A 24,535-nucleotide genomic window follows, 5' to 3' on the forward strand; every position below is an offset into this window, starting at 1 on the left:
ATGATGGGGATCTTTTTGGCATATGTTGGATTTGTTTTCTTTTCCGTTTTATATGTACAACAAGGGCTGTCTTCTCAAGGTAAGTCTGTGCTCGTTGGCAAATATACATTTGCTTGCGGAGTGTGTGTGTGTGTGTGTGTGTGTGTGTGTGTGTCTGTCTGTCTGTCTGTGTTCTCTACATTCAAAGAACGGCCCAGCAGATGTAGTGAGATTCTTAGCAAGTAACAGTGGAATAGTGTTCTGTTTGGCGTTTCTCTTTAAAGTTTATTAAATAGTAGGCAAGCTAGATTTGAGAGCAGATCTACTTGGTGTCTGACAATGAAGTAGGTTCCTGGGCAAGCGCAAACACAGGGGTGTGTGTGTGTGTGTGTGTGTGTGCCTTGTATCTGTGTGCATGCACTGGGTAACCACTCATGCATACATAATCATGGCAAAAAAACAGAGCTGGGGATGGGGGCTCTCCATTGCCAGTCCTCCTCAGTGTAGGCAGAATTGGTTTAGTTTCCTTTCTCTGGGTCCTTGCGCCTTGGTGTGCATGTGTGTTTATCAAAGGACAGGCTCCTCTGAGGACCCATCAAAAGGCAGGACTCGCATTACAAGCAGCAGCAGCAGCAGCAGCAGCAGCAGCAGCAGCAGCAGCAGCAGCCTGCTGAATCCAGTTGTTCAGGACTTCGCAGGCTGCAGTGATCATTTCAGCACCATGAACAGATCACATCTCTGCTGCCAGAAGACTGCATCACTTTTGCAAACAGAAATGCCATATTCCTCCTTCCAGCTCCAGCACAAAAGTCCTTTTCACATCAGAATGTCTTCTTTAGCATCTGCTACTTCCTTTAAGTATAAATACAGTTCCACTTCAGTTGAGATTATGTTGGTATTTCATAAAATTCTGAAAAGACACACTGATGGTGCCCTCTTTAAAAAGTGGGGGGAAAGTGCATCCACCCTAAATCACTCCTGCAGCCCTTCAGTCCTCCTGTCCACGAGTGTGCATTGTAATTGTGCACTTTCATCAGCCACAAATCTCTGCAAGACTTTTAAGGAAACACCAGTTCTTCACAAAGTATCCCTTAGACAAGATAAGAACCACCACCCAGAGCATTCCATGTTAAAGAAATGCCTTTGGGAGAAAGGGAATATTTCATTTTTGTGAGTTTCACCTTAACTCTGAATTTGCAGACAGGCGGTGTCAAGACTGATAGTGAAAAGACTGAAAAAAAATTTCTGGTGACTTCAAAACAGTCTTCACTCTGAACTAAAACCAGGTGTGTGATGCTTATATGCCATGATGTATGGCAATTTACAATACAGCTTGATGAGAAAGATATGAAGGTTAATGTAGAAAGAAAGGAATGTTCACAGCTTAGAAAGTGTGCGACTTGTTTCAGGGCTGTGGCCTTAAAATCACAGTTGCTAATAACTGTTTTGATATATCAGGAATGGGCATTTTGACAGGTGATCAGGGTCCATTCGGTATGACTTGAAACGACCAGTTAGTCATAGATTGTTTAGAAACTTAGAGCAAGACGCTCTCCTCATGTATCAACTTGACACATTCTCCAAAAATGTAGCTCATTGAAACAGTCTGTAAGTTCTGGGTAATGCTGCAATCTGACAAAAGGCATATGCATCTAACTGTGGGCATCTTGGCTAACAGAGGTGAGTTACTTGGCAAGCTTGTTAACCTTTCCATTATCTGGACTTCATCAACAACAAAGTTACTTAGGCAGGATACCAAAAATGAACAGGAACCAGGCAAAGGACAGGGGGGTGGGGGAGTCACAGAGGGGTTTTGTAGCCTTTTTTTTTTTTAAGTCCAAGAAAAATGTAGCGAGCTCTCAAGGAACGAGAGGCTGACAAGAGTGGTGTGGGTATTCCAAAAGGATGCGTTTCTGTTTTGCAGCAAAATTTACCGAGTTTCCGCGGAACGTGACGGCGACCGAGGGGCAGAATGTGGAGATGTCTTGCGCTTTCCAAAGTGGCTCTGCGTCGGTGTATCTGGAGATCCAGTGGTGGTTCCTTCGCGGGCCCGAGGACCTGGAGCCCGGCGCCGAGGTGGCTGGTGCGCAGGTAGCCGAGCCGCGTCGCCCGCAACGCCCCGTGCGTCTGTGCCCCTCAGCCCTAGTCGTCCAGGTGCACCCCGGGGTACTGGACGCCCCTGGGACCCGCCTGGCCGTCGCGCGTGAGGGACGCCCCGGAGCGAGCCGGGGTGTGTCCTGGTGACAGTACGCGAACACCAAGGCGGAGGAGGTCAGGTTGTGGAGCGCTTCCCCATTAAACCTGGCAGTAACCTCCCCCTTTCAGTACCCGCCATTGTGGAGCTGTCAGCGGCCACTACCGTGTTGTTCCATCCCAGGACACTCTCTGTCCCCCTTCCTGGACAGTGGGGTCGGCAGGGATTTTTCTGTGTCTCCACCTCACACACACACACACACACACACCCGTTAGTGCTTCTCACGACTGAGGGTGGGAGAAAAGAGATTGGGGGCAGGGGAGAGAGAGAGGAGGGTAAAGGATGGGTAAGGGGAGGTGGGCGTGAGAGGGAGGGAAAAGGGGAAGGAGGGGCGACGGAAAGGGGCGGGAGGTGCGAAGGTAAAGGGATGGGGAGTGAGTGAAGGACGGGCCTGAGGCTACTCAGGAACACACCGGAGAAGACGGCCGAGGGGAGGGGCGGGGGGGGTGAAGGGGATTGGGAAAGGGAAGCGGCGGGGAGAGTGCGTAGACAGGGTCGGAGCAGAGATGGAACCGCGGCGCAAAAGAGGCGGCGGACTCGTCCGAGCGAAGAAAGACAATCTGGAGGGGACCCGCGCAGGGGAGGCAGGCCGGGCACACACGCCGCGTCCTGTCCCGGCAAACTTCCCCCCGCGCCCGCGCCCCTCCCGGAGTCCGGCCCTCGCGCGCTGGCGTGTCCGGATCCACAGCGCAGCGCGCGACTCGGCAGCGCCCCCGCGCGGTCCCGCCGGGGACCCGCCGCCCGCGCCGCGTCGGCCTCCGCCGGGGACCCGCCTCGGGGGCTGTGCTCGTGCTCGAGGCCTCGCTGCTGAATCCCTGCAGCGCAGCCGTGCCTACCACCGCCGAAGGGGTCTCCCGAGCCTCTGGAGCAGGGGTCCGGAGTCGGGCCCGAGTCTGAGCTGCTCTCCTGTCCCGCAGGTGGAGCTGCTGCCGGACCGGGACCCGGACAGCGACGGGACCAAGATCAGTGTGAGTATCACAGCGGGCGACAGGGGGCGCGCGCGGGTGCCGGCGCCCGTGCTGGCCCCGGGGGAACTGGGGCATCTCAGGTGTTTGGAAGCCTTCTGACTCACTGTCCCCAATGAAGGCCGTTTCGCGAACGCAGGACGAGAGCCAGTTTTCTTTTTTATTTCACTGAGTACATAAAAATGGAAGCCGACTTAGAGTGGGTACAATAAAGTTATTTATTTCAATATCGTAGATATTTGAACAATTACTGGAGAATCATTTGCCAGCCAAAGGGTGTGACACTTTTTTCTTACTCTTTTTAGCAGTTATATAACTGTAGGAGTATAGGACTGCAATACTAATATTCATTCAAAGTCATAGAAATAATTATCCTTTAATAGCAAGTAAAACACTAACTTATGAAAATCTTTCTAGGCACGAAAAAATTAAAGCATTCAACAGGATGTTGAAATTGTATTGAAAACAACTCGGTTTTTAATGTGATTCATAATGAGTACAATGTATGTCTAATGACAATGCTCAAAATCATATAAATATAAAACCATAAAGCCATATAAATATAAACCATAATTGGAGAAGGTTGACCTATTGAAAATATAAAGAGGTATTTCAACTGTACTGGTTAATACTTTTAATAATTCTATGTGACATTAGAAATAAAAAGAAAATTCAATTTTTTTTACTACACCACCAGTGAAGCCCCCTGGAATCACTTTATGTTGATAGAACTGCTTACCTCATTCATAAATAGCAAGCAAGTTTTCATGACTAGAAATGAAATAGTTACATAAAGTCAGAACGTACAAGGTCTGATTATTTATTCATTTTAGGAATCTAAAAATCCAATGACCTACATTAAAAAAGAAAATTTATTCTGAAGCTGTTACAATAGTAAAAAAGTGGTATAAGATTGGAGTTATATCACAACTAAAAATATAAAAATATATTGTACTAATAGAATCAGATTCTGTGATGTATAATCTCAATATGGAAGCAAATATCAAACAAAAATAAGACATAAACCAAAAACTACAATTTATACTCATAAACTCACTTTTTAGAGTATTTCAATTCAATTATTATGATATTACAGAAATTACTGTTTTCATACAGTGCTAGAAAGACTTTACTGGTAAAATCAATTGTTGGCAACACTTACCTTCACTATTTCACGTTTATACATACGCAGTGGCTAGATTGTTTACTGACTACTCACGCTGCACCCTTCAGCCATGACTGTATGCTCCGAAGACCGGTGAGGAATAGCGTGCGAGGGAGCCCTGCAGTTAAGATAATGATCGTGCACTAACTACTAACAGTATCATGTAGGCTAAAAGTTCGTAAAATCTAGTGAATCAGCAAAAGTTCTAGTTACAGCCTGAGGTAGAAAGAAGTTTGTTCCCAGCTTAACAGGGTGACCTTGGTCCTGTGTCTTAAACCAGCAGTTGTTAATTTAGAATTCTCAGGAATGCTTTTATCAAACACTAATGGGAGCGGTGCCTCCTTGAGATGCAAACTTAATGTTTCCACACTAGTCCAAATGAGCCCATTTTCTTTTATTATTATTTCAGAGAGGGAGGGGAAGGGACACAGGGAGAGGGAGAATCTTAAGCAGGCTCCACCAGCCCAGTGCAGAGCCCAGTATGGGGCTGGGTCTCACAACCCTGAGATCATGACCTGAGCTGAAATCAAGAGTCGGAGCGTAATCGACAAAGTCACCCAGGCACCCCCAAATGAGACCATTTTCTAACAGCTCCCTAGATGATTCTAATGTGCAGTCAATGTGGAGAATCAAGGGCCCAAACCCCCAAACCTCAGTTTACTCCACTGTAAAGTAATAATCATATAAGTACTCTAGCTATCTTAAACTTTATTAGGAGACTCAACTGAGACTGTATTTGAAACTATCAATCCCCATTATTTTCCTAGTATTAGTATCTTAATACGTAATTTTGCATACAAATAAATACACACTATGGTTATGGTTCAAATATTGATAACTATTTGTATATACAACTCTGTATGTAAAAAAAGGATGAACACTTCCCAAGTTTCTTAATGACTATGGCCATTTGAAAGTGTATGCCTTCTTTACTTCATTTCTCTTTCAAAATCATACAAATCCTTAAATCCTGAATGTCTTATGAAATCCGTCATCCTGTCAATCATGGATAATATATGATGTATGTAAAATCTAACTGTTCTGATAAAGATGCTTATGGATATAAATGTGTATATGTATATTATACATAATACAAACTTATACCTAGTCTTTTAATATTTATATATAATTTTGCTATTAATCTGGCATAAAAATTATTAGAAGAAATAAGGGAGCCAATTTAATTTTGTAAATCAAACCAGTGTCTGATTGATGGCATCTCCAGTTCCAGTAGCATAAAGACCCACCATGGCAGGGGGTATGCCCTCTGACCCTAAGACTCCAGGTGATCTGAGCCATGCCACCCCATGACTATTGGTAAGACTGCACCAAACGTTTGAGAAGAATATTAAATAGTCACGCATATTTTGTCAGTACCTTTAGTAAGGCTTCCCGATGTGGGGATAGAAACTCATTCTCAAACTCTGTTGTGACCAACAAAACAGTGTTGCGATCTCTCTGCAGTAAAGAAAAGAGGCTGTATAGACGAAATCATTTACCGGATTCTGTTTGTGTTTCACTTGACTGAGCTGTCCAGGCAGAGGTCGATCTCATGGTTGGGCAATGGCAGCACTGCTCCTGGAACGTGGGAAATGGGACCACATGGCTAATAGAATCTGGTGCTGGCTGGATTGAACTAATTATTCCATGATTTTGTGAAGCCAGTTGTTAGTGCAACGGGATAAATATGACCTTCGGATTTGACTGTTGAGAAAATAAATAGCTCTCTGACTGTGGCTGTGAGGCTATGAAGACCCTTTAATTTTCTAGCATTAGCAAGCTCAGGAGCAAGTATGGAGACAAAATCATTTGACATAGCACCCTATTTATTTATTTATTTTTACCTGCCATTTTTCAGACAGTGAAAGTCCAAGGCAATGACATCTCTCACAAGCTTCAGATCTCCAAAGTGAGGAAAAAGGATGAAGGCTTATATGAATGCAGGGTGACGGATGCCAATTACGGAGAGCTCCAGGAGCACAAAGCCCAGGCCTACCTGAAAGTCAATGCCAACAGCCATGCCAGGAGGATGCAGGCCTTCGAAGCCTCGCCCATGTGGCTGCAGGACATGAAGCCGCGCAAGAACGTCTCAGCCGCCATTCCCAGCAGCATCCACAGCTCTGCGAACCAGCGAACGCACTCCACCTCCAGCCCGCACGCGGTAGCCAAAATCCCCAAACAAAGTCCACAATCAGGTATGGAAACCCATTTTGAGCCTTTCATTTTAGCACTCACAAACCTTCCCACAGGAAGATTGGTCGAGTAGGGTAGACAGATTTAGGTGTGATGGTTTTAACATGGAGACCTAGTGCAGTTGAAGTCATGATGGGGTGAGACGCGGGGGGCGCGAGGCTCGCCTGCACGGAGGGTATGAGCTGCTGTCAGTCCCTGACATTGTGTACAGGGGACCTCAGAGCTGGACTTTTTTTTTTTCCCTTCTGTATTTACACATTATAAGAACAGTAAATCATGTAATGTTGGTTGCGTTATAAATGCATGTTCATTTTCTCTACAGATTTATGTATTGATAATGGCCCAAATTAGGAGACTTTCACTTCATCAAAATGTAAATGAAAGAGACAACACATTTCCAGCGGCCCATAGCTTTAAGGCAGGATTGTTCTCCAAGGGCTTTTGATTTTGAAGGAGAAACTTCAGCTGCCTGTGATGAAAGTGATGATGATAATGGGAGGAAGTGAGGGGGGATGAAAGGCAGTAAGTGCTGCCGAGATAAGGCAACTCCTGTAAATGGGCCTTCGATGCCAATTTAGGGGCTTAGTCACACATTTCCAAAGTCAGCTGTGCAAGTTAAAGCTGTTCTGAATGGCATTAATTTATGCAATCACTCAGCCAATGGAAACTCATTGAAGTTTTAACCTTGATGTGGGATAAAGGCTTCTTGGAATGAGCAGTACCCTGCCCGACCCCGTGACTGTTCTGAATTTTGTTCAAACATTTGACGTAATATTACAGGATGATCATTCTTTAAGTTTTTCCCTTTACACTTTATCATTGAAGAATTATTGATACTACTATTGGTAATAGAAAATTACATTGCTAACATTCAGTGTCACTTAGCCATTAAATACAAAAGCCTGGTCATTTCATTAGGATGATTTCAAATACATATATGGATAGATAGATATGTGGGTGTGTGTGTGTGTGTATATATATATATATATATATATACACACACACACATATATATAAAATATTTGCTTGTGAACAGGACCTTTAAAATAATGTGTACCAACCTAGGTTTCCTACTCATGCATCACAAGCTAATGGATATGATTTGTACGCAGCTTGACTAAGGGTCCCCAGGAGTTTGCATTGCTTTTAAATGTAGGTGAGCAAGTATCCCAGCATCCCTTGGTCATGGCAGTTTCTGCCAATCTGATGAATAAATAGCTTAGTCTTTCAGCCTCCCTAAGGCTCAGTTTGTGTGGCTTTGTCTCATTTTCCTCTTTATCATCATTTTTGTTTTTCAAGTTAAAGAACAAAACCAGAGCTGGAATGTTTATGTACATAGTTACCTATATGCATGTATACCCACATATACATATATAGCCCCCAAATTACATTTATATATGTGTCTAATGGCTAGAATTTTTGTAGTCATTATTTGATAAAGATTCAGTGTTTTGGGGGACATTGTCCCCCTTTCCTTCGTGCAAAAACAAAAAAAAGAAGCCAGATGCTATATGCAAAATTACAGAGTAGTTTAGAACCTTATTTGTGAGAACTCCAAATCATGAAAGTCAAATGATTAGCCTACATAGAATATTCCAAACTAGTTATCATAAATCTGTTCCGTTGAATTAAATCAAGTGGATTACCTATTCCAATGGAGGAGTCTAAGCATCGAATGAAATGTCCTATTTCTGAATTATTTACTTTTGGATGAAATAATATACTCTAAAAATACCTATTTTAATGTATTTTCTTAGTGTTGTGATTGGAGCTAAATGATACAACTCTTGATATCTTCTGGCAGTTTTCAAGTAGAAATCACTGCTTACCTTGCACCACACCCCCAGCCTCACTTATTGCTTTCTCTGAAGCAGGATGGGAGAAGGGACGCTGACTTCATAGAAGCCTGTGTGCATCCAAAGCCATCTGCTTATAGCAAAGATTAGTAGGACATATATCAAAATCTTTAATTTCTGTTTTTTTCTACCAGTGAATACTGGGAAATATTTTCGATATGCTTAGTAACATTTTTTTAACTTCTAGTTCAGAAGCTGGGGCTACTTAGCCACCCGTCCTATCCATGTGTAAGTTTCTGTGCTTGCACAATTATCATATAGAATACGGTCTGTGGGATGGATATTTATAGAGTAGATTCACTGTAGTACCTACATCCTGATTTATAATTTTGCTTTATAATTTTTCAGGTTATTTCCAAATAAAGCTGGTTTCAACACCCATGCTTCATTTATTCACTCTCCATCCTTTCAAGAGCTTCAGTGCCAGACAACAATGACACAAAAATAGGGGACATACTTCCTCTCTTCAAACAGTGTCTATTTTTATTTGTGAGCAAACAAAATATTTGGAAATTCTATTGATCATGCATCTTTTTTTTTTCTTATTCTAGTAAAGGCAAGACATGGTGAAGACACAAAATTAAAATCTTGCTTTTACAGACCGAGACCAGTAGTAACCTTTTGTCTGTTTTCACCTGATACGAGGAGACAGGCTTCATCCATGGTGCATGTGTTACAAAAGGCTGGTTTATCTGGACTTTTAACTTCATGATCGTCTCAGATGTAGTTGATTAAATTATTTAGGCTGAATTACTCAGTTCTTAATTCATAGTATTTTTCTGTCCAAGAATTTCTGTCTCTGTGCAGGAAAAGTATTAGCTGAAAGTAATTTGGTATAAATACAGATATATAATGTTCAAATTGTCATATGAATAACCAGCTTTCCTAAAGCAGAAATGTACTCAAAACAAAAAACAAGATAGAAGAAGAGCCTCTTTTCATCTACACACCACAAGATAAAGAAAAGATTTAGCTGTCATTTAATATAGCTAATCCCATATTTTTCCAATATTTTTTCCAAGTTAGCATGTGACTGTACCCTTCTGCTTTAAACTATTTATCTTTATGACACCTCCTTTTAAATTCGTTTGATAAGCCTTGATTAAAACTAAAACAATGAGGAAAAATGATAAAGCAAACGGATAAACAAAACTTGGCTTTTGCACCCCTTGTTTTCTCATCTCCAGTCCTTCTGAACTCTCTCCAGTTTTGTGCACCCATAACTAACACTGGAAGAAGTGTCCTGCACATGTTCTGAGGAGGAAGACTCCTGACTCTAGCACACAGTGGTTTCCTTCCACCTCCACAGAGAACAGGGAGACGTACTTGAGCCTCCCCTCCCCAAGCACCTCACTGTCCCCCCCCCACCCTCTACTTGGGTCTTCCTGTCTCATCCTCCCCTCCTTTCAGAAGCCCAAGGTGCCCTCCACAGGCCTCCCCACCCCCCCCAACCCTCCCTTTGTTCCTACCTTCTTTCCCTGCTACTGACCCCTCCCCAAGCCCTGAAAAACTGGCAAAGCAGATGGAATCCAGCCCCCACCCGCCTCCCCCGCCTCCCCCAGCAACAGGCAGGGGGTGTGGCCGCCCACTCCCACTACTAGCACCTCCCTCACACCGGTCCGCAGTCTGCAGCCCCGTCCCCCACTCCACGTCTTGTCCTGTGCAGTTGTAGGACCCTCTGTCCCCCTCCCCGTGTCCTCTCGATTTCTGTTAAAGGTCGACCTCTCTTTGTTGGCTTCTCCCCCAGATGCCTCTCTTACATGTAGTCCTGTCGCATTGTCAACTCCCTGATCTAATCATCCATTTTTAAGACTTGGACTGCTAACTTTCCCTCACAAAACTCCTCCACTCAGGTTTCCATTTCTGATTTCTTTATGGAGAGCCAGCCGAGGGTTCACTATGGTCCCCAGCACATCTCCGCACATGCCTTGTGTAAGTGCTGGGGCAGGTGGCCTTGGCTGCACGTTGGCTGCCTCTGCACCACTGGGATGCGGCACCTGTCCCCCCGCCCCCCATCCTGGGCTGGGCTGTGGCCTCTTGGACGGTAGGCTGTGAAGTTATGTTATGCACGTAATGCAATGCCAAGTCCACACTTGGCCTTTCTGAGGCCTGGCCACATCTTCTGTGGCCTCTTAGAAGCCAGGCACCAGGTAAGAAGTCCAACTACCTTGAAACCACCTTACTGAGAGAAGCCCAAGCTCCCCAGCTTTTACCCTCAGCCCCTGCTGCTCTTTCAACCAGCGCTGCTCAGCTGAGCCCAGCTGACACTGACTCCTGAGAGAGAAAAAATAATTGTTGCTTGAGGACACAAGGTTTTAGGGTGGTCTGGGTTGGGCTCCTGAACGCAAATACTCAAAACTAACCTTATCTTAGCTTTCTCACCAAAAAGAAATGCCCTTCCTCTGGTGTTCCCAATTCTTTTAATAACGTCATCCGAAACACAGGTCTTGTGGAAACCTTGAAAACCTTCTTATTTCCTCTTCCTTTGGTTGCCACAGTGAATGAGTTTTCAGTCCCTCTGTCTCTTCAAAATGTCCTTGAACAACTGCATCTTTTCTGTTCCTCCCAACAGGGACTTAGTTCTCAACATAGGCCCTCTTCACTTTCCCCTTCTCTTGCAACAGCTCCTAACACTTTGCCTGTTTAAATTCTAATGCCTCGAACAGATCACAACAGACCAAGTATGAACTAATTACTATTTCCAAAGCATCATCACAAACTTTCATGGTCTAATTTCCAGCCTTGTTTCTCCTGAGTTCCCAGTCCTCATGCCCATAATCTTCTTAATTAGTATTTCCTCAATGTTTTCAGATACTCTCTTACCTCTGTGACTTTGCAAATGTGTTTTCTCTGCTGGGTTTTTCCCTCTTAGCTGAGTTCCTACTCAAATGCAAATTCTTTTATAAATCTTCCTCCAATCCTCTCCTCTCGGAATTGACTGTTTCCTCTTTCAGGGCTCGCAGCAACTTGCTTACACTTCCTTTGAAGCCATTGTTGTGTCTTGTAGGGTAGCAAGTTTTCCAGGACTTTCCTCCTTTCCTGGCTGGATTCCACCCTAAGTTCTGGGAAGCCTGTCTCAGGCACTAGGGGTCGTCGGTCACCCAACAATAACGTCCAGGCTACAGACATTACAATTTGCATTTGTATTCCTCCAGGTGCCAGAACAAGTGGATTTCACGTTTGCAGGAGAAAAGGAAAACAGGGACAGTAAATCTTTGTTTTTCTCTTTTTTTCCCTTATAATTGTATTTGCATAAATAGATAATACTGCCACTATTCCAAAACTGACCGAGACTCTGAACATTGTTTCTCAGAGTGTCCTGCAGACAACTTAAGCCGGACTCACCAGGGAGCTTGTTAAAAATTCATATTCTAAGTCTCCACCTAGCACCTGTTGAATGAAAGTCTCTGAATCTAGAATCGGAAATAGGCATTTTTATGTGTGGCAAATGATGAAAATGATAAAAAGGTCTTACGGATGAGGAAACAATTTGTATCATTTACCATGAGATATGCATGCATGTGTGATGCTACAGATACTTTTATAGAAACTGGTCTTCTGCCGTTATTTATTTTCCTGTATTGAGGTGGACTTTTGTGAAGCTGTTCTCTTCACTCCTGTGATCAACAGCTGGCACTTAGAAAACTGGCTGTGGTTAAGGGGTAGCTACGTTCCTACGTGTGAGGCTCTAGTCACTCAGCAGGGATGCTGATTCTCTGAACTCCAAAATATGATTGTTGTGTTTTCACCATGAGGTGAACCTGAGCATCAAGAGGCAGCTGTTGCTACAGCTGCTAGAAACCGAGAGCTCCCGCCAGCTCCTCCGTGGCTCGTAAACATGGCTGCTTTCCAAAAGTGGCCAGAGTTAGCAAGCATGATCTTGAAGCAGAACTCAAAGCTGGTGTGGGAAGGCAGATGAGGGCTGGGGGGTCTTGCCGGAGACTGTTTTCCTCATTTAAAATATGAGGAAAGGGTGTCTTACATTTAGGGAGAGAGCCAGTACTATAATTTAGACCTTAATGTTGATTTTGGTTTAAATGATCCAACTTGGCTGCTTACACAGGTTAAATTAATTTGATCACTGTAATTCTATCAGTTAAATGGCTGCTATGTAAATCAAGTGTCTATGAATAAGATGAAAAATAGATTTGAGGCAGTGCTTTAGATAATACAGGCCACGGAATCTGCTAGAGCAGTGTTTGAACCGTAATTAAGTAGATTAAAAGTCTATACTGGCTAAATTCACTCGCAAACCATATTTACTCATTGAAATTCAGTAACCAGCTAAGTCCATAAAACCAAGACCCAGCTCTATGTTGGAAGGGCTTTTCAATGCACCACTGGCCACATTAAGGTTCACTTGTGATCGCCAGGAGCTCTGCAATTGAGGAGACCTAAAGCAGAATTGCCAGTGTGGTAAGCTCCTGTCTCTAATGATTGCCTGAGCCTTGAGATTTCAGAGAGCTGCCAGGGAAGCAGCTATCTGGATAGATAACCAAAGGTTTGAGACGTTGCTGGAAAGAATTCTGTTGGTCAAAGTAACACATGTCCTAGAAAAGACAAGGGTCCCTTCTCCCAAGGAACACTGCTGCCGCGTATAGCCTAACACAGGTGCATTCATTTCTACCGCAGGGGGCCGTGGGCACAGCAACTCCAAGTCATCTGCATAACCCACAGCTGGCCGGGTCTCCCTTTCCTCATTTGTTAAATGGGAACGATGGTATAAACCTCTCCAAGTTTTGAGAATTAAATGAAATCATATATAGAGAGAGCTTAGCATTGATCAAGCCCTCAATACATGATAACTAGCTGCTGTATTAATATTGTTGCATATGCTTTATAATAATTATATAATTATTCTGATTATTATTAGGAGCAAGGTGGTGCTGAGAGTAAATGGTCTATACAACCTGGCTCTTGGCTCCGCTGTGACGAATATATCCCTTATTGGGTGTGTAGGTAGGTGAGGGGTTAAAGAAGGAAGACTGAGTCTTCATTCCTGGCTTATGTTTTATCATATATAATTTCAGAACTTTCTTTTTTACTTCTGTCACAATGCCATTAATTGATGATAAATTTTGCCCTATATGTAACCATACTAAATATATTAACCACCAGCTGTGGTGCCCAAGGTTGTAACGGGATCCTTACTGTAAAGCGTAATAAAATTCCAAAGGATTGTTAAGAATTTGAACTGCGGAGCCTGGATAAAGAGCCATGTATTTGGAAACCGCACATGGCTGCTAACTTAATTAAATTCAAGCTTTCAAAAAAGCCCCTCAGAATTTTTAAAGTCATAAAATGATCAAAGATACATCTGAAAACATAAACAAGGGAGAACAGTTAAAAGCCTTAAAAGGAAAAAAATAAAATGGATTTAGAACCCAATAAACCCCAGCTTGTTTGTTGAGTGAGCTGTGTACAAAATATCTCTGAACCTCCAGAACCATTATTTATAAAAACAGATATTAACACATATGCCCTAAGGGCCATTTTCAGCATTAAGAGACATGATGTGTTTTAAATATCTATCAGGGTAAACCTGGCAGGGAGTTAGTTCAGCATTGGTTGGTTCCTTCCTCTTTACCTACCGGATTTTAAAGCATATTATTAAATAACTATGATTTAAAGGGGTAATAAAGGAACATAAATATGAATAAAGATGAAAGAAAATAAGAAGCCTGAAATCTCTCAAATTATATAAAATAATATAATATCTGATGAGCTAAAAATATAAGACCTAAGGAAGGATTTATTTAATTAAAAGTGACAAAAGGAAACATTATTATAATTTATGATAGGTGTCCAAATGAACTCAAATTAATTAAAGAGCTAAGCAGAAAAGAAAATCAGAGAAAGATTAGCACAAAATCAGAGGCTTGAGGCTTTGAAGATTTAAAGTTACAAAATGTACAAGTGAAAATAACATTTTACTATAAGTAATTTAAAACATTTGTTTAATTAAATCAAATTTAAGTAAAAAAGTGATACAGCAGACAAGGAAATATGTGTGTCTCATACATAGGAAAAGAAGAAAATAATCTCAGTTTTACATATGCTGTGATTATGTCATCCATTCCAAATGACTCAGCGATACCGAAATAAACTTAAATCAATTCTCTATTTGACAGCAAAACCAAAATAGAAAATATCTGGGGCCTAATATATAATTTTCAATGGTAACGACAACACAAAAAGTATAAAATATCTATTTTAAAAAAAACAATTGCAAGCAATCTAAATATGAAGACCATTGGAACACTTCGTTCAGAGAGTTTAGGTTTGAGTAAATGAATGAATATGCATGGTTTTGGATGAACAATTTCAATTTTAAATATGTTAGGTTTTTCAAAAGTATTTATAGACTTGATGCAGTCTCAGTCAAAACCCCAGTCTTTTTTTAAAACTTGACACACAGAATGTTGGCAAAGATTTTTAGAATCAATGTGTATCATCAAGGTTACAGTGACTCAGGCATTTTGCTATCTGATTACTTGCACGGTGAATTCGTACTTTCCTTCTGGAGGAAAATTTATCTGGACAGATCAGTCACAGGGCTTAGCCCGTGTGTCCCACTCATACCTGAAGCGATGCTCCTTGGAGGAACTTCCAAGATCAGTAGTGAAGCAGCCCAGATGCACCAGCGGAGATGCTACTCACAGAGGCCTTCCCCAAACAGCAAATACCCAAATGACCGAAAGTAAGGAAGTTACCTAATGAATGTGTTAAAACCATGCAGTTATTACACAGGTTCTAAAATCAAGTTTTAATGAGATTAGATAAGATTCAACTCAGAATACAATGTAAAAAATAGAGGATACAAAACATAATTTAAAAAATATAGAATACAAAACTTTAAATCAATCTGAGATACTTGCATAGAAAAATGATAAATATTATGAAAATGTGCATCAAAAGTCAAGATCTTATGATTTTTAATTATTTGATTATTTTGTGTGTATAATTAACATTTGTACAATGATAATTTATTGCTTTTGTTATATGGAAAAAAACCCATGTTATTTAGAATTTCCCAGATTTAAAGATAGGCTAATGACAGAGGCGCCTGGGAAACTCAATCGGTTAAGCATCTGACTCTTGATTTCGGCTCAGGTCATGAACTTGTGGTTGTCAGACAAAGTCTGCATCGTGTTGGGCTCCACGCTCAGTGGGGAGTCTGCTTGGGATTCTCTCTCTCTCTCTCTCCCTCTGCCCTCCTTTCCATGTGCTCTCTCTGTCTCTTTCTCTAAAATAAATAAATAACTCTTAAAAAAAAAAAAGACCAGTGATAACTCATGAGAGAGAAAACAAACAAATAAAATATACTCAACAAATTAAAAAAGACAAAATAAAATAATGGGTAAGATTGTGGAGGTCGTGACAAATTAAAAATATATACAGTCACATGTATGTACACATGCACACGTTTATACATACATGTACACGTGTGTGCATATATATATATGTATATATAAAAGGTACTACTATGAAAGTGGTATACTTGGAAATTGCTAGTAGCCTTGAAATTAAGAACACTGTATGTTAATTCCTGGGAGCTGGATAGAGAATCTGACCATCATATTATTCTTTTTGTTTTTCTAAATATAATGACTGTGATCTTGATAAGTTTATTTTGATTAAACTAATCAAGCACATGTAAAGTCCATAAATTAAATATCATGCAGTCATTTTTCCTCTCAGTAGTATGACTCATTCATCCCCCAATTCAGAGGGAGTTCAGAGCGGTGAGCAATGGTGCAGTCATTGGTACTGTCAAGGAAAATTAGTACCCTGGAAGATTTATAAATGATAATTATGTTTTATTTAATACGTCTTTTAAAAAGTCTGAGAGAGCATTTTTGCATGAATTTAGAACCCTGTATGCATTAAAAAAAAAACAGTATAGGTTAAACGTTTAGTGCTTGAATTAAAGCAGATTGTAAAACTAGGAGTTAGGATTCCTCATTTCACAAAGATGATGACTGTGGAGGCATTGAAAAAATACAAAGTAAGAAATTACATTAAACACTCGTTCTCTTCACAGACATAAGCATTTTAATAAAGATTAATGCAGTCGCGCTGCATTTTAAAGTAGAAGGGTCTGAAGCATTGTGAAGTGAGGGGGTCTGTTATGGGACTGATTTCTTTCTTGTGTTATTTATATGTTTTATGTTACAGACATTCTTAGCAGCATCTTCAGCCATTTGGAACATATTTGAGTTTTAATTTTTCTGATTAAATAAACATTAATTTTCTCATTTCTCTTAGCATTGTAAATGGTTAATTTGAAAAATACTGCATTTAGGGAACAAGCAGTAGAAACACAACTACTAAATAGGAAAAAACCCTTCAGAGTGTAAAAACTCAATTTCAGACAATCTGAAAATATGAGTATTTTGAAGATATGAACTATGTCTTGATATTTTTGGTGTTATTGCAGTGTCTAGCATTGTGTTTAGCATGTAATTAGAGTTAAATAGATGTTTAAGGATTGGGTATGATGTTTTGGTTCATGTATAGTACAAACCAGTTAGGATAATACCACTGCTGAGAAGATACATGACTTCTTATATAATTTGGTCAGTCTCTAACAAAACCACCCCAGATACCTATGTATTAATGACGAACACACTTGGGTCATCCTTCATTGCATACCATGGCAACAACAACATTCATTTATTTAAAATTGTATTTAATATCAAATCATCTTTAGAAAATTTGATGAGCAGCCCCTGGCAACTATGTACTTTTATTGTATCCGCGTGCCTTGATAAAAAGGATATGGATTAAAAGTATATATATAATATATATATAATATATACTGCTTCATCTCTGTTAATTAATTCTGATGGCTAAGGTCATTTCTGTTATGAAGTTCATTTATAAAACATTCTAATTTAGATAATTTTGAAATAGCTGGGTTAAGGAAAAATGTACAACCATTGGCTCAAATCTGGAAAACATATGGGTAAGGTCTTAAAACATTTTTCTTATGTTAAAATAAGTGTGTTTTCTGAAGCTATATAATTGGTGTTTTTCTATATCCTGTTGGCATTAGGTCCTCAAATAATTTTTTCCTCAAAAGCAAACTTTGCTGAACAATTAAAATTAATGTTTAAATGGAGGCAAATTATTGTATGAATTATATTGATATCTTTATTTTTCAGTTTATGTAAGTAGATAAGTGAAAATTGAAATTGCATATTTGCAACTTTTTTTCCTTCTCTTTCCTTTACTTCTGTGTCTTTATTCTGAATGCCTCAGTTGCCATTTCTGTAAAAACGTGAGATGTGTTTCTTTCTTTGCTGAGGGATTCTTCTCAGTTGATGTGGGAGGGGGGCACCCATGACAGGGTGCAGCAGGAGTGTAGGCGGAAAGAGAGATCCTTTACTTCACCAGCTCGTGAGTGAGTGCTCAAATATGAAAATGCAGCTTGCTTCCCTCTCCACGCAGTAGGCAGTAATTCTGGCTGTGGTGCACCTTATGTGAGCGTCCTCACCCAGGGCACACTAGTCCAGCCCGTCTGACGCAGAGCCATCCCACCTTGACCCCAGCTGTCCTCGTTGAATGTGCTTACATAAGCCCTTTGAGGGATTTGGCATTGCTCGACAGTACTGTCAGCACGCGTGTAGTCCCTCACAGGGCATTTGTGATCACTCCAACAAGGTGTGGGTTAATATCTACCTTCGCATTATGAATAAAGAATGTGCTAATTAATACTGAAAATACGCATGCAGAAGGCATATTTAAACTCCATGAGTAAATAGTTGCAAGCCCCTGAGCAGCGTTTATTTATGTACTGGTGAATGCAGTGCTAATAAGAAGTCATTCTTATCCATGCATTAAAGGAGTCATTAAATGTATGTCATATTAAAAACTTCACTCTCTGGAAACATTTTGTTTTCCACCAATTTATATTGCTCTCCATTCCATTTTGTCAAAGCAGCTCATATTTCCAAATATTTCTAACAGACTGAGAGTCTAGAGTTTGCAGCCTTGAAGAATCTCCAGAGGAGACTGTGATGCACATTAGCTTGTGGTTGAAACCGAGCTGGTTCTGAATCTCAGCGGCCCCACCCACTAGTTGGGCAAACTCGAGCACATCGCAGGTTCACCAGCTTCAGCTCCATAATTTGGAACCATTGTAATAACTTCATGAGACCACAGTCAGAGGTAAAGAAATAGTAAGGGTTCAAGAGATATTTGCTCATCCTTGTGCACTGAGATCAGTCTTGGATGAGTGAGTTACAATGAGTGCGCTGTTTTGAGACGCCCTGTGGCCTTAGCAGGTGGGAGGAACCATCCCTTGACGTGTTCCTTCTCAAGTCACTGTAGAAAGTGGAAACCCTGATATCCTGCCACGGATAGAGTCTGGAAAATTCTATCCTGAATGGCGTATCAGCCATGCACCTTGGCAATTAGACTGTGTACATGGGCAGCTGCACTTTTTAAAAATTTTCCCTTAGCTACAATAAGAGGCCTCATGACTAGAACAGAGCTGTAAATTTGCCGCCGAAAAGGAAAGAGAAGAGGAAATTTACACAGTTGCCACCAACGTGCCAGGGCACAATAAAATAGGCAATTTATGTATTAGGTCAAAATGAAGCACATTTCTTTTAAAAAATGGATTTCTGGAAGAAATTGGCACGGGATCCATGAGAATTCTAACAAAAAGATATTCTATTAAAAAAATTCTAGGATAAAATCATCCTATTATCTGACCTTTCCCCTTAAATAGTGATTTAGTATGTGCAAACCTGAATAAAAATTGCATTAAAAGCTAGCTCAAATTTTCTCACACAGCTGTTTTTGTTTCTTAAAGCTGGCATCTGTAATAAAAGAGAAGTATGTCAAAGGGTCTGTCTGTTCCTAGAGCTGCAATGGACACTTCATTCTTTATAAACTTGGCCTCCTTACAGACAAAATATTTGAGTGTTGCTTCTTTTATTATTGGAGCATTTTCATTTTTAGGTTTGTTCAGATGATAAGCCTCACTCATACTCACTTGTATAAAATAAAGACTCTGGAGTAAGACTGTGGAGCCACATCGCACGAGAGAAATTGTTTTCTTTCTCTTTTCTTGCTGATTTGACTCCACTAGAGCCTCACACAGGAAAGAGAAGAGAATTATACCCAAATTTATAGACATACCCTGCACTGATCGTTCCTCATATCTAAACCAGTGAAAAGCTGTACTCACATAGGAAATTTACCTATCGGAAAATATCCGCAGCCAGGAGAAGTGGATATTTGGGGAGCTGGTATAATTTAGATGGCATAAATTCTCCAGATAGTTGTCTAACCGCTGCACTTAGTTCTTTGCATTCATAACCTGGTACACAAGAGCTCCGGTGGCCTTCTTCACTCCGTCACGAACGAGTGGTGGCACTTTAAAACAACCAACTTAACTTTCTTAGCGTTAGGCTTTCAAATTGAATAAAAAGCTTGAAAAAAAAAGAAGTTCTTGGAAGAGGACATGTGGGAATGATGGTGGAGCCACCTTGTACTCAAATAATTAAATGAATTTGGAGGAACCTTTAAGCTCTTAAAGTCTATAATGTGAAAAGTTCAAAATATTATGTCATATGACATTTGCTACGCTATATGAAGCAAAACAAACTTCACGTCTTATTCATGTTTAAGAAAACTCAAAGTCTGATGATGTTTTTGTATCTAGTATTTATCAATTCAGAGTTGGGGGAAAGAAACTTTAGATCAGTTTTTTTCTTCTTTTTTCTCTGAAGCATGTGATAACCAGTGCATTTTCTGTGAAAAGATTAGCATACATTCAAATAACAGCTTCACATCTTGATTTAACAGATGTGGAGACAATGGAGCAAGGTCGTTTGCCTCAGGGAGTTTCTTTAAAAAAGCACGTCCTTATTCTAAGTTGACCCGACTTGCATTGCTGTCTCTTCATTTCTTAATTTACTACGTATTATCCATGGGACTTAGGAGGAGTTATTCTATGTCATTGAGTTACATTTTCCTGATCTATACATTTACTATACAGAACTGTCGAGGGGATGAACTGACAATGTATGCAATGAGACAATGTATACACATTCCCGTGCGTATTCCCTGACACACAGTAGATGCCCAACGAGTTTTAGTCTTTTTGGAAATGGATGTGGACAAGAGGGTTGCTATATTGTTAAAACACACCCAGTGTCTTCCCGCCTCATGACCCTGGGTGCAGGGAAGAAATGGCAGTACAGATAGAACAGTGTAAAAAGGAAGGCACTAAAAGAGAGCTAAGTTCTTCCAGCTGGCAGACAGATGAGAGGGGCAAGGCCGACTTTGCAGTCTGGGAAGTTGTGCTGAGTAAAACGAGGCAGGGAGATGCAGGACTGAGCTCTCCATGGCAGTGGTTCTCACATGTGGTGTAACTGCAGCCCGTCACCGATTGCACAGAATGCCAAGGTCTCACTCCTATGCTGTGATTGTTGTTTTTTGTTCTTGTTGTTGGTTTCTTTGTTTTTTTTTTTTAAAGCAATAGATGGAATTTTTTGTTCTTCTTTGAAATAATAAGTATAGTGAAGACAAAATATTGGAAGCTTTTTTCTTTTTCTTTTTTTCACATTTCTCCTTAGCCAAATTCTCTTTTGTCACAGTCAGCCTCTTGAGAAATGCTTGCTTTTCCACATCTCAGTGAAGGTGATGTGACACTGGCTATTGCATGAGGTAGAAGAGCTGAAAACTGGAAACTAAGTTTCTGCATTCCTTAGACTTCTAAGGCGACTTATCAGACTTTTCCATTTGCAAAATGGAGAAAATACCTTTCCAGTGTTACAAAAGCTTGGGGAATTACACCTGAGAGAGAACTATGAAAATCTTTAAGCCTAAAAACAAACGAAAGTTATCGTTATTACATAGAAGTCAAAGGACGGCGTGAAATGGCTTTCTGAGTCAGAGAGAAATCTCTAGGTTCTATTAGGCTGCTCTTCGTCTGGCCACACTATCCGTACATTTTCTTCGCATAATTTAGGTAATAGTATCTCTCTTCTTCACAGGGAATTTTGTGTAAGGGACAAAATCCTTAAAACCCTCAAGGCGTTTTTTAGACATTGAGAGTCATAAAAAGTGTTGTCCCTTGCCTTTAATAAGCTCACAGTGGAATCAGTGAGATAAGCTCTGAATGTAATGAATTACAAGTTAATGTAGGCCATGTGAAGGCCTTTGGAGAGGCGAAGCCCGTATACTCTGAAGTTCAGGGGAGAGTGAGATTACAGCGAGCTGGGGGAACACACAGAATGGACGCAGGCTATGTGAGGGGAAGAGTTGCTTAAATTCATGGTCATATTAGGGACTAACAGCTCACCCTGCCTGGCCTGGGCATAAAGCAAAAGAAACCAACTAAAGCAAAGGAGGGGATCCAACACAATGTCTGCCATACTAATATGAAAAAAAGATTACACAGTTATTATGCTCAATTTAGAAAATGTAGAACAAAATGTATCTTGTTTGGGATCTTAGAAATGAGAGGCAGCAGAGGAAATTGGAGCTCAGGGCTCCTAACTGCAGTCCTGGCTCTCATTATTTCACAAAAGTAAAGTGTTTCTATCAGTGAAGATAAGAATAAAGCAGGGTGAGTGGCCAAAGTTTGTTTTTTTTTTTTAAATAAGAACTTTCTATAGAATAGAGTATAATAACATGTTTGATAATAATGTAATATTCCAAATAGTGTACATCTGAATGGAAAGGACTATGATGATTATTTGTTAAAAGAACACACGACAAATGACAGCATTCAGAGTCTTAGATCTCACCAAGTCTTTGGGTTTACAAAGATAAAGGAGTCCATATTTCTTCATTCAAGACCTAAAACAGAAAGAAGAGAAAAACATTTAGTGATTTAATGATAAAATTGCTTTAGAATCTAATGTACAGGGGGGATAAAACTTTGTAATTGTCCTGACAGAAATACATTTCATTTAATAGAAATATGCTAGGAAATGCATGTACCTAGAGCAGATGAATGAGTACTAGGAAAAAACAAGTTACAGTGGCATATTGCATATCTGATGGCAGTTCAAAATTTTAGTAGCCTTAAAATACTCTTTACAGTATGCAGTTGGCTTTCTTTCCGATTATACTGCTTATGTAAATTTTGTTTTAACTTGCACATGCTGGACATAGTTTGGTTGGAAATGTTGGGTCAAAATGAAGTAGCTGTTCCCTTCATATCTTTCTGGGAACAATGAGCTCAGACATTTCCTATGAAGGGTTGATTATTTGAGGAAGGGGCAGCATAGTACATGACCTGAGCAAGTGTGAGCCAATCTGCAATGCCCATGCTGAAAAGGAAACCATTATTTCACAAAATATCTTTTTTGAAGAGTGAATCATTTTGCTTGCTTTTATTGCTCTTAGCATTATTTAAACCTTTACTCAATATGAAACATATTTTGTGTCAAGTCAAGTGCAGTTGGCTATTCAAAGAGACATGTAATCGTTTCTTTCTTTTCTTGTCCTTCCTTCCTCCCTTCCTTCCCTCCCCTCCCCTCCTTTCTTTCTTTCTCTTTCTTTTCTTTTCTTTTCTTTTCTTTTCTTTTCTTTTCTTTTCTTTTCTTTCTTTCTCCTTTTTTCTTTTTTCTTTTCCTTTTTTTTTGATTAAATGAATCCTTGTCAAAGAATTTCTCTTCAAAAGATAATAAGAATATATATTTAATTTTGGAAAGCTAGTGGTTCTACATAGATTGTATGTATGTCCCTTGCATGAACTCTTTGCTGAGAGCTGCACATCACTTATACTACCACTTTTGCATTGTTGAACCTTCTTACCCGGCTTGAGTGAAGGCAGCCTGCAGAGACTCACCATTAACTGCAGGGTCTTCAGACATTAGGATTCTGTGAGGAGATACTGTGTTAAATATATGGCCCACTACCAAACAAAGACAGTCAATGGCAGCACTAGAGTAACCTAACCAAAAACAAACCAAAACAAAACAAAAACCCAGCAACAACAGCAACAAAAAAACAGTAATGCTAGTCTACTAAATGGCCATCTTAGAACCCCCAAATGTTTATTTCTACAGTGATGTTTTGAGAGCATGTGTTTTTGTCTCAACTTTTATCATTTGGCAATGTGGACCTGATCATGATTTAGCAGAAATATTCAAAAGATCGAACTTCCATACCCTTACCCCTTCAACCTGTTTCAATCTATCTCCAATTAAAAAAAAAGAAAGAAAGAAAGAAAAAAGAAAGAGCCCTCCCAAAAAAGAAAGAAATGCTTTGAGCTTCATCACATTTTTGTTTTCTTACTAATAAAGGTATTTGATACATAATTAGTAGCTATAAGCTTACCGAATAAAATGTACGAAGAAGAAAATGCAAGAGTACAATTTAGTTCTCTCCCTTACAATGTCCTCAAGCTCTTTCAAAAATTTCCATCTCTTGATAGCACTCACTTTTCCTCAGGTTTCAAGAGTAAACAGTTGAGAATGATCTTTCTCTAAAACAAATGCCCTAATGCACCCATCCCAGAACACATTCTCCCCGCCCTTGAGAAGCCTGCTGCTCTCAGTTTGGGATATACTCCTGTGGTTTTATGCTTTTGCAGTAGTAAAACAGGGGATGCGTTTTTTCGGTACCAGTAGAGGAATAACCAAATGACTATAGTGAATGATCCTTAAAGAATCACTTGAGGGAAGAGTGTCTGTATTTGTTGCTCTCAGTGTTCCCAACCATGGGATGGCATTGTTTGAAAACAGACAAAACAAAACAAGACCAACTTCCTGGGACTGAAATACTTTGTGTTGTTATTTGCAGTGCATGCCAAGACATTCATGAGCACCAGAGCCAAGCTGGCGAGCTAATTAAATATATATATGTATGTGTTTAAAACAGCCTAATAAGGAGCATTGGAAATCTTCAAGATGAGCGAATATCTTATAACTTCTTCCGCAGGTGCGAGGATAGCTACAAGCCATGGACTTTCTGTCCTGCTTCTTGTTTGTGGCTTTGTGAAGGGTGCTTTGCTTTAATCTAAAGTGCTGACTTTTTTCCAATATCACTTTCTCTTCTTAAAGCAAAGAGCAAATCGCCTGTAAAATCTACGGAGCGGACAGCAAAGTTGACCCTAAACTCCAAGCACCACTCTGCACCCACTGTTCTCTAA

At 40.3% G+C, this 24,535-nt stretch overlaps 1 protein-coding gene across 2 annotated transcripts; it reads left to right on the plus strand.

The window, feature by feature from the left end:
* VSTM2A (V-set and transmembrane domain containing 2A) lies at window positions 1–24,535 on the plus strand. Of its 2 annotated transcripts, none has more exons than XM_008703454.1 (5): window positions 1–79; window positions 1,904–2,070; window positions 3,151–3,201; window positions 6,222–6,558; window positions 24,447–24,535. In XM_008703454.1, the coding sequence occupies exons 1-5, from the start codon at window positions 1–3 to the stop codon at window positions 24,533–24,535; spliced, it is 723 nt and encodes a 240-aa protein (XP_008701676.1). The 2 variants fall into 2 exon arrangements, with proteins under 2 accessions (XP_008701676.1, XP_008701677.1); XM_008703455.1 differs by lacking the exon at window positions 24,447–24,535 and adding an exon at window positions 24,325–24,401.

Source organism: Ursus maritimus, unplaced genomic scaffold, assembly GCF_017311325.1.
Source record: "Ursus maritimus isolate PB19 unplaced genomic scaffold, ASM1731132v1 scaffold_3, whole genome shotgun sequence".
Classification (NCBI taxonomy): Eukaryota; Metazoa; Chordata; class Mammalia; order Carnivora; family Ursidae; genus Ursus; species Ursus maritimus.